An 11,249-nucleotide genomic window follows, 5' to 3' on the forward strand; every position below is an offset into this window, starting at 1 on the left:
CCAAGCTAAGTGCTCCGGCTTCTGTTGGCTTGTAGCAGACCCTTAGTAGATCATTAAGGGTGCCTGTTTCTTAGCTCGTTAACGTCCGTCTCAGCTTATGCTAGGAGTCTAGATGTCGGTCAGTCACAGTGATCCAGACCTCTGGCGAGCGGGCAATGGCAGGGGTGATATTGACTATACGGTGACAAGGTACATTCTAGTGGGGTGTCCTGACTGAAAGAAGCAGTCAGGCAAATAAAACAGGATCCCTTTTTTTTAATGTTACCATACTGAAGAGCTGTTCGGTCTTGCCTTTGCTGCCCCCACCCTATGTTCCTTCTGGTGTTCCCACGTGCATATTGCATTTATTTTTTCTCCAGTCCATTAGGCGTGATACAAACTCTCACTCTTCTGGGGTCCTTTTTTTTACAGACTAAGAGGCAGAATGAATTCTACAGCAGACTGGCTGACCTGCATCTAGAGAAATATAACTTCCCCGTGGAGATGATGATCTGCCTTCCCAACGGAACCGTGGTACATTGGTCACGTCGGGTGGGCCAGGTTTTGGCCTTTCCATCTGTACCCCACTCTGTCCTCTTTTCCTCCCCCTTTATTAAGAGGGCCTTTCTCAGGGAAAGGCTTGAAAACTACCTGGCATATGTTAGGCACTAAAATCTACATGCTAACTGTACTTATTGGGGTGACCAGAAACATGGTAGCAACCATATAGAGGAGCATATAATAATTAATAAAGTCTCCCACGCCTTTCATGTCTACTCCCTGAAGTTAACTAGTATCTAGGGTTTTTTTTCCTGGCTCTGCCATAGGGGGATTCCTGTATGTTCTTGCCCAAATTACCTAAGGCTTGATATTTTCAGAAGTACCGAGCAGCCATAGCACCCACTGTGGTTCATGGGAGCTGCAGGTACTTAGCGCTCTTGAAAACGAGGCCATCAATCTCTTGGTCCCTCCATTCCCCGTCGGTAAAATGGGAGCCATCCTTGCCTTCCCTCCCATAGGGGTTTGGAGGCTTCATTCGTTGACAAAGAGCTTGGAGAACCTGGGACTTAAGGTGAAGGGCAAACTACCTAGTAGTTGGCTATAGGCTAATCCACTGGATGATGCAGTGTCCTTGTACCTGTGCTTATTCAACTCCTTTCCTTTCCCAGATTCATCATATCAATGCCAACTATTTCTTGGATATTACTTCTATGAAGCCTGAAGAAGTCGAGAGCAGCATCTTTAGCTTCTCAACCAATTTTGAAGATCCTTCCACTGCAACCTACCTCCAGTTCCTGAAGGAAGGACTGCAAAGAGCCAAACGGTTCCTGCAGACCTAAAAAAAAGGCAAGTGAACACCCAGCAAAGATGACCAAAGATTTTAGAGTTCTTCTATTTTGATTAAGGCAATTGTTCCTGATCTACAGTGGTACTGATACTAAAATGTAAAATATTCTAGGACTGGAGTCTTGATCTGAATAGTTGGGCTGTAGATTCTAGAATACATCTTTTTTTTAATACTTAAAAGGATAAGTTAAGTGAAATTAGAGTTTAGGAAACTTCTACAGGAGCTGAAATACTATAATTTATATACTTAATACATTGTTTGTACATATGTCACAAAGTCTGATCTGTTACCAGTCCTCATATTTTCCATCTTTAGTTAAAAGATTGTTCATAGTAAAACTCCTGTTATAGCTACGTTGACTGAAAATCAGAAATGCTTGTTATCTAGGGCCTACTTTCAACTCTCATCACTCTTGCTGCACAGCACCATGCAATAGTCCCAATGAAATTAAGTGCTTATGTTAAGTGCTACTCCGAGTGAATAAGCATTGCAGAATTGGGTCTCCAGTGTAGAATGCTTTCTACAAGCATTTTGCAAACTACACCAATTCTCTTTGCTTCTTTGTGCAATTCAGAGTGTTGACTCTGATCTGTAAACTGTTACGTATTTAGGTCCTGAGTAATTGAGATGGCCTCTTTGAGTTGCTACAGCAGCCAGTCAGCTTGGACACCTTTGCTGACACTGTCTAGATCTGAAGGTAGGATGTTCTAATTGGAGAGCATTCAACTCTAGAAATAATCCACTCCCAGGTCTGCTAGAGCCCAAGTCAGTTGTGCTTCATGGCATGGTGTAAGACCCCATTTTATTTATTCAAGCTTTTGCCTTTGAAGAGGGATTATCAAATTGATATGGTGCAATTGGCAGTGGGGAATTAATCAACAAATGTCTTCAGTGTTGTTCAGTGCCTTGAGAGTTCTTATTCTACGAGATGTCCTGGATGTGACTCCAAAATGCCAGGGTCCTCCAGAAGTTCTCCCATTTCCTGTACAACATGCTAGTGTCCATATTTACTTTTTTTTGCACGTTTCATGTGTCCAATTTGCATTATGTAAATAAATCCATTCCTCCTCCAGAAGCAAAATGCAAAAGTTTCTTTTGAAATGGAAGGTTCATACTGTTTCTTGCACATTACCTCCTGTAAAATTTAAAAGTGTTTTTTTTTTGTTTTTTGTTTCTACTAGCTGCTTTGAAAACTGCACCTGAGAATTTTCAAAGTACAAAGAATGAAGGAGAACTTGCCCAGACAAAATGCTTTTCATCCTTCATCTTTAACCATCCTGAGCAGCAGCATTTACTTTATATAAGTACTTGGCCACAAGACAAATGTGTCTTGAGAGTGGGGGTTAAATTTAGTTAAGATCAGAGAGACAAATTTTAAATCACAAAATTCTTCTATTATGAATGATATAAAAACTATTGGATTTTACATAAGAACATAAGAGTGGCTATACTGGGTCAGATCAGTGGTCCATCTAGCCCACTATCTTATCTTCCAACAGTGTCCAATGCCAGATGCTTCAAAGGGAATGAAAAAAACAGGGCAATTATCAAGTGATCCATCCCCTGTTGTTCAATCCGGCATCTGGTAGTCAGAGGCTTAGGGACACCCAAAGCATGGGGTTGCATCCTTGACCATCTTAGCTAAAAGCCATTGATGGACCTGTCCTCCATGAACTTCTCTAATTCTTTTTTGAACCCTGTTATAGTCTTGGCTTTCACAACATCCTCTGGCTACGAGTTCCACAGGTTGATTGCACATTATGTGAAAAAGTACTTCTTTTTGTTTGATTTAAACCTGCTGCCTATTAATTTCATTGGGCGACCCCTAGTTCCTATGTAAAGGAGTAAATAACACTTCCTTATTCACTTTCTCCACACCAGTCATGATCTTGTAGACCTCAATCATATCCCCACCTTAGTTGTCTCTTCCAAGCTGAACAGTCCGTCTTTTTAATCTCTCCTCATGTGAAAGCTGTTCTAGTCCCTTAATCATGTTTATTGCCCTTCTCTGTATCTTTGCAATTTCTAAGATATGTTCTGAGATGGAGTGACTAGAACTGCATGCAGCATTCCGGGTGTGGGCTTTCCATGGATTTATATAGTGGCATTATGATATTTATTGTCGTCTTATCGATTCCTTTCCTAATGGTTCCTAACATTCTGTTAGCTTTTTTGACTACCACTTCACATTAAGCAGAGAACTAGCCTTGACGACTCCAAGATCTCTTTCTTGAGTGGGAACAGGTAATTTAGACTCCATCATTTTGTATGCATAGTTAGGATTATGTTTTCCAACATGCATTTATCAACATTGAATTTCACATGCCATTTTATTGCCCAATCACCCAGTTTTGTGAGATCTTTTTGTAGCTCTTCACAGTCTGGTTTGGACTTAACTATCTTGAGTAATTTTCTATCATCTGCAAACATTGCCATCTCACTGTTTACCCCTTTTCCCAGATCACGTATGAAAATGTTGAACAGCACATGTTCCTGGGGGACCCCACTATTTACCTCTGTCCATTCTGAAAACTGACCTTTTATTCCTATCCTTTGTTTCCTGTCTTTTATCCAATTACTCATTCATGAGAGGACCTTCCCTCTTAACCTAGGACCACTTAGTTTGCTTAAGAGCTTTTGGTGAAGGACCTTGTCAAAGGCTTTCTGAAAGTCCAAGTACACTATATCCACTGGATCACCCTTGTCCAAGTGTTTGTTGACCCTCCTCAAAGAATTCTAATAGATTAGTGAGGCATGATTTTCCTTTACAAAAGCCGCATTGATACTTTCCCAACAAATTGTATTCATCTATGTGTCTGATCATTTTTAAAAAGGATTGTTGCTTTTCAGTAGCCATAAACCGTTACTTTTGTGGCAGCACGTTTTAATGCACGTTCCTGTAGGTAGATGAGACAGCATCCGTGGTAGACAATCAAAAGCAGCCAATTGCTACAGACAAATAGCAGAACTGTTGTCACCTTTTCTGCTCTCTGAAGCACATTTGAATCCAAAACGCACTCAAGGGACCAAATGAAAAGGAGAACACCCCCCAACGCTCTGTACTGTTTGGGTATCTTGTTTTTTTTTCCTTCATGGGTGTGTAACCCATGACAAAAAGCTCACCCCAACCCACTTGTTGTAGTGACATTCACCCATGGGATGTGTTCAGTGGTGAGCTGGAGCTGGTTCGCACGAACCCGTTGTTAAATTTTGAAGCCGGTTTAGAACTGGCTGTTAAAGGGGTGGGCAAACTGTGGCCCGCGGGACCGTCCTTTCTGTCCCACCTGAGCTCTCGGCTGGGGAAGCTACTACAACACCCCTTGAGAATTTTTACTTACCCAGCGGCACTCCGGGCCTTCGGCAGCACTTCGGCTGCGGGTCCTTCACTCGCTCCGGGCCTTCGGCGGCAGGTCCTTCAGTGCCACCAAAGACCTGGAGCGACTGAAGGAACCGGTTCTTCAGCTTCTGGCAACTCATCACTTGATGTTTCCCAGTATTAGCTTTCTAACTGTGTTGTGTTTTGGCTCCGGCTGGCATCTCTGAAACATTAGAAATACATTACAGCCTCAGGTTTGGCAGCATGTTTGATGGTGATTGTGACAGTTCAGTGTCTGTAAACGGTATTGTCTGAACAAAAAGAACCTTGATCACTCATGCAAGTAGCCTTAGCCACACTGCAAACATGCAGTATCCCCAATGTTAAAGGGACTCCATTGGCTCTGGCTGTGATTTGGGGATCGGGGGGGGAATCCTGGCCTTAGCTTAGACCAGGGGTGGGCAAACTTTTTGGCCGGAGGGCCACATCGGGGAATAGAAATTGTATGGCGGGCTGTGAATGCTCACAAAATTGGGGTTGGGGTGCGGGTTCCACCTGGGGGTGCAGGCTCTGGGGTGGGGCCACAAAAGAGGAGTTCAGGGTGTGGGAGGGGGCTCTGGGCTGGGTCGGGAAAGTGGGGTGTGGAGGGGGTGAGGACTTTGGGATGGGGCTGAGGATGAGGGGTTTGAGGTGCAGGAGAGGGCTCTGGGATGGGATCGAGGGGTTGGGGCGCAGGGGGAGGCTCCAGGCAGTGCTTACCTCAAGCGACTCACAAAAGCAGCGGCATGTCCCTTCTCCGGCTCCTACCTAGAGGCACAGCCAGGTGGCTTTACATGCTGCCCTGTCCACAGGCACCACCCGTGCAGCTCTTCTGGGGGCATCGCTTGGGGTGGGGGCAGCATGCAGAGCGGAGCCTCCTGGCTGCCTATATGCATAGGAGCCGGAGGGGGGACATGCCGCTGCTTCTGGGAGCCGTGTGGAGCTGCCCCAGACCCTGCTCCCTAGCAGGAGCTTGAGGGCCAAATTAAAATGGCTAGCAGGCCAGATGTGGCCTGTGGGCTGTAGTTTGCCCACCCCGACTTAGACCAACTTTTAGGCTTTATAAAACTTAATATAATTAGAAGCACTTTCATTGCTTTAAAAAAAAAAAAGTCTCAGGGGGTTTTAACCTTTCAACCACCCCTTGTATAAATATCCTCAGCTTGGGGAAAGAGATCAAATGGTCTGCCCTCTGTCCAGCTTTGCAGTAGCAGAACCAAAAATTATGGGCCCCACGTGAACAGCTAGAGATTGTTTTCAATTTCTTGCGGCATGAAAAAAGTGGGATTAAAATATAAAATCTCCAGGGTCTCCCTGTCTGCATCCAGGAGTCAGCAATGGCTCTGACCTTAAATCAGTGAGAAGTGCTTTATACCTGTACTCAGAATCGCTTAAATTTTGCTGGCAGTGCTGTTAGTGCAAATGACCCCAACTGGAGGCAAGAAAAGCATCACCGGGCGCTAAAGTAGCGATGATGTGATTGCATCGTACTACTGTGGAAAGACAATCGGTGCAAGTATTTCTCTCACTGTTGTGCTAAGGTGCATTCGTCACCACAGCAGGATAACCAGGAAGCAATGCTAGGAACTCTGGGATACATTCACCGAGGACAAAGGGCCACAGTTAGCACAGCATCAGTGTGGACCCAGGGCAAAACCTTCCACTACTACAACACTGAATGTGTCTACGGGTAGTGGAAATTAGAACGGTTGGGTTGACGTTGATTGATAGGGTACCAGTGAATCTTTAAGGCAGACAGTGCCTAAGACATTCCCAACCAAATTAGAACCCAAACCGAGACCTATGGTATCCTTAACATTGTCCAAAACGGCTACATCTCCCTCTTATGTCCCTGAAATGGGCATTTTCCCCACCTTTATTAGAATCAGCTCATTAGAAATTAAGCTTGGTGGGAAGAATTCTTCAGTTTCAAGAATAATCAATGTACTCCAGGGGCTCGGAAGCTGTTGCATGGCTCTCAAAAGGCGTTTGATTCCAGTATTAATCTTGCAGTCGTAAAGCTGCCTAGAAGAACTATTTGCTGTTTTTTACTATTGTTTAATCTTTGATGGAGTTTTGAGAGGTGAACTCTGAACAAAAGCGGTGTCTTAAACTTTTTTAATATGCGCCAAATTTTTCATATTTTTACTGTATACTTCATAGGCTTTTATAGGCGGTTTTGATATCTCCGAAGAGGATGGAAGTAGAAGCCTTTTTTCCCCTGATCATCTGTGCTTTGTGACGGCCTGATCTTAAATCATTAATGGGTCAGGGCTGATTTCCCACAGCTGTAATTCAGGGAAAAACTTATTTCATTTCCTCCTCCTCTGTGAGTTTTTTAATCAGCATATGTAAAATATATTTTCATCTAGTGTTCTTGCCCAGAGACAATTCACGTTTAGAGGTGAACATTCTCAAATCGTGTATTTTTTACAAAAGTAAATGTTTCTGTTATGATGTGTGAGACTAATTTTAAAACACTGTAGTCCGGCTATGCTGGACAGTTTCTGTAGCGGTATTTGAGAGAGCTCAAGGATTATTTAGTGTAGTGGAGGGAAGAATTACCCAACATAAAGGAATACCAGCCAACCTATAACTCAGATATATACTGTGTGTCAACCATTGATGCTCTTCATTTGTGTTCCCTAGTCATCTTGGAATTAAACAGTGGTGTGGTAATAAGCTAATACACACAGAGGTCAATATGGAATAATGATTTTTGTGTTTTGTGCATACCTCATTCTTCTAAAATGGCTTTACATACTTAAATACCTATTTATAGGTTTGTTCATAACTGCACCTGCAGAAAAACCATTACATTAAGGATTAGCTCAGTGTTCTGATTGAGCTTTACAGGTAATTCTTGTGAGAAATGTTCTCAATTTTATCATCTGTACCAGCTTAGTTCACTCATTTTTGCGTAGTAATAATAAAAAAAAAAATCTGAAAAATAAATGCTTGTTTGGCTTGTCATTTGGATATGTTGGCAACTGGACTAAATCAAGACTTGTTTCCAAACGAGTAACATGAGAAAGGATTAGCAGGGTTGAAATGGCTGGGCACATATTGAAAGATAGGAGGCATAGATAGTGTGAGGGAGAGGACGTCAAAACTTTTAATGTCTCAAGACCAATATTTTGAGCCAGAGCCAACACAAAGGTCAACTCAGGGGTGAAAGTAAAATTGAAAACTTACCAGTATGGGGCTGGCTCTGCCCCCCCCAGAAGGGGCGGGGCCTCAGGTGGAAGGGGTGGGGCTGGAGGGTCAGTGTCCCCCAGCCAGCCCTTCCATGCTGCCTGGCTCGTGCTGCCCAGGGCTCCAGTGGCAATGTAAAGGGCCCAGGGCTCTGGCTGCTGCTACTGCAGCAGCGGCCGGAGCCCCGGTGCCCTTTTAAATTGCTAGCCCTGGGGCAGCTGCTCCTCTTCCCCCCCAACTCCCCTGTTGGCAGCCTCGGAGGGGGCAAAAAGGGCAGCGATGATAAAGTGCTTACTGCAAAGTAAGGTGGTAGGGGCTGGTACCGGCGGCCACCTTTTACCAGTACACCATACTAGCCCGTACCGCTTTACTTTCACCCCTGGGTCAACCCTCTCTGCATACTGCAGAGCCTCAGATCCATACAATCTCATTCTTCCTAGGCAAAACTCCCTTTGATGCTGCTAGAAGTTTGGCAGTGCGACACCTACATTAGAATATTGCTGTCAACTCTGAACCTCACCAAGAATCTTAGAAGGAACAGATGATGAAAGTTCTGGAACTGACAAAGGAATCCAGAACAAAGTCCATTTTTGAGGCGACTGATTCTCCTGTAGTCTGGATGTGGATAGACTCAAATGCCAAGGTATTTAAAGTTTGACTGGGTAAGGCCAAATAGGCTATGTTGCCATAGAGATGGGATTGGAGTTGAGATGCGCTGACTCCTGGACCCTTCCTCATGGGGCATGTTTGTGTCACTTTTCTGCCAATGGCTCTAGTCTCTTCTTTAGCAACTGGCCTATGCCCAAAACTCCACAGTAAAATCAGGAAGAAACTGAGTCAGACAAGGTAAATTCCCTTGTCGCAAACTGATTGTGCCCGACTCCTCTCGGAGAGCTCTGGCTTGAAGGGTTACAGTACTGGTGTAGTGGGGGTGAAGGACGTTCTGAAATGGAGTGGAGATCAAACCCCTCACTGCTGAGCACCCCCTAACAATCCAAAATCACTCTGCATTGTGTCCTTAAGCTAAATCATCCCAATCAGCTACGGGAAGGCCCCTTGCAAAGTGAATAATGCTACTAAATTGCTACTACGTATATACCGTGGCCTTCTGGTCTTTGATTAAAAATTGTTCGGGCAGTAGGAATTGGTGTGCAATGGTATTTGATAGCTCTGGTACAGTTGAGAGACTGAGTTACCTCCAGCATGGAGAAATCTGTCTCTGGAGGGGTGGAGAGTAGGGATACATTTTGCATAGCTGAGTTGTGCACCTTACCTGTGGGAGCACCAACCAGCCCTTGGGAAGGATGTATCCCACCACAGGAATGTAGGCATCTGTGTGTTGGAGGGCAGGGAAGGGGAGCTTTGACAATGCCCGTCAAACCAATATGCATCCTGATTTGGGTACTCCTTCAATGTGTCCCCTGTGGTCGTTCCTCACCCTAACCAGTCCCTGCATGTAGGCTTCTACCAAAGCACTAGGTAGAAGGGAAGGAGCAAGGACAAGAGCAGCATGTTGGTGATGGGGCACTACTGAACCTGAAGGGGATCAGAGGAAGGTAGAGCTGGTTAGGAATTGTCCCATGAAAGAAACAGTTCAGTTGGAAAAGGTCAATTCATTAAACCACAAATGTGTGATGGAAACAATTGCTTGGAACTACAGACATGTTCTAATTGAAACCTGTCTTGGTTCCGGATGGGCTGCTGGGAACCCTGGGTTTCTAGAGTCTGTGACTAGGGCAATCTTGCCCTGGAGCCTGTTAGCCTGAGAACTCCAGCTCTCAGTGGGGCTGGCTCCATAAGGCCCCAGGCTCCAGCCCACTTCTCCCAGGAACTGGGTGCACCTGGCTGCTTCATTTATTTTTGGGAAAGTTGAACTAAAATGGTTTGATTTCTTTGGAACTGTCCTGTTTTGTTCTGAAAGTGCCTGAAAATTGGGGAATTGCCAAGGGGACAGAAATTCTGATTTTTTGACTGGCTCTACAGGAGGGATTCGTAGGGATGGCCCTGTGTCTCTGCCCTCCTATAAGATAATGGGGGTTCCCTGCGCCTCTCCCCATGTCTCTGCACCCCCGCATGGGGTGAAGGGGGCTTCCTGGGGTAGGGTTGCCAGGTGTCCAGTTTTTGACTGGAACACCTGGTTGAAAAGGGACCCTGATGGCTCTGGTCAGTACTGCCAACCGAGCTGTCCAAAGTCCGGTTGGCGGCGCAGCAGGGGCCTGGGTCTAAGGCAGGCTCCCTACCTGTTCTGGGCTCCTGGACGCAGGCGCCAGGTCCCTGCGGCCCCTCAGTGCTGGGGCGGCCAGGGACTGGGAGGCTCCGTGTGCAGTCCCTGCCCCAAGTACCAGCTCCGCAGCTCCCATTGGCTGGGAACTGTGACCCATGGGAACTGTGGGGGGTGGTGTCTGCAGGCACGAAGGTGCAGAGCTGCCTGGCTGCCCATGCATCTAGAGGCCACAGGGACGTGGGGGCTACTTCCCTGGAGATGTGGTGCCACCGGGCCCCCACCCCCGGTCCAGCCCAGCACCCCCTCTTGCACCTCAAGCCCCTCATCCCTAGTCCCACCCCAGAGCCCGCACCCTCAGCTGGAATCTTCCCCAGCCTGGAGCCCCCTCCTGCACCCTGAACCCCTCATCCCCAGCCCTGACCCCCCTCCCACACCCCCGCTCCAGCCCAGTGAAAGTGGCAAAATGCCAACATTTTTATGGCTGATTTAGAACAACGCTTCCTCAGCTCTCGTCCCCTAAAGCCCCTACTCTACTTGCGCTATATTGATGACATCTTCATCATCTGGACCCATGGAAAAGAAGCCCTTGAGGAATTCCACCATGATTTCAACAATTTCCATCCCACCACCAACCTCAGCCTGGTCCAGTCCACACAAGAGATCCACTTCCTGGACACTACAGTGCTAATAAACAATGGTCACATAAACACCACCCTATACCGGAAACCTACTGACCGCTATTCCTACCTGCATGCCTCCAGCTTTCACCCTGACCACACCACACGATCCATCGTCTACAGCCAAGCTCTGCGATACAACCGCATTTGCTCCAACCCCTCAGACAGAGACAAACACCTACAAGATCTCTGTCAAGCTTTCTTACAACTACAATACCCACCTGCAGAAGTAAAGAAACAGATTGATAGAGCCAGAAGAGTTCCCAGAAGTTACCTACTACAGGACAGGCCTAACAAAGAAAATAACAGAACGCCACTAGCCGTCACCTTCAGCCCCCAACTAAAACCCCTCCAACGCATTATTAAGGATCTACAACCTATCCTAAAGGATGACCCAACACTCTCACAAATCTTGGGAGACAGGCCAGTCCTTGCCTACAGACAGCCCCCCAACCTGAAGCAAATACTCAC

At 46.0% G+C, this 11,249-nt stretch overlaps 1 protein-coding gene across 4 annotated transcripts in view; it reads left to right on the plus strand.

Moving 5' to 3' along the window:
- SELENON (selenoprotein N) overlaps positions 1-10,720 on the plus strand; it is a 31,432-nt gene extending 20,712 nt beyond the window's left edge. The window contains exons 11-14 of one of the 4 annotated variants that reach the window (XR_014714533.1): positions 412-513; positions 1,149-1,326; positions 8,318-8,520; positions 10,608-10,720. Coding sequence is in view for 3 of the 4 variants with exons in the window: in XM_084652490.1 (XP_084508616.1) it covers positions 412-513; positions 1,149-1,319 (273 nt within the window). In the remaining variant the exon portion in view is untranslated. Of the gene's footprint in view, positions 1-411; positions 514-1,148; positions 2,486-2,508; positions 5,239-8,317; positions 10,491-10,607 lie in introns of those variants that run through there. The other 3 variants (XM_084652490.1, XM_084652491.1, XM_084652489.1) reach the window with 3 other exon arrangements.
- Positions 10,721-11,249: the final 529 nt, after the last annotated feature.

This window comes from Lepidochelys olivacea (assembly GCF_965140295.1).
Source record: "Lepidochelys olivacea isolate rLepOli2 genome assembly, chromosome: 19".
In the NCBI taxonomy this organism is placed as follows: Eukaryota; Metazoa; Chordata; order Testudines; family Cheloniidae; genus Lepidochelys; species Lepidochelys olivacea.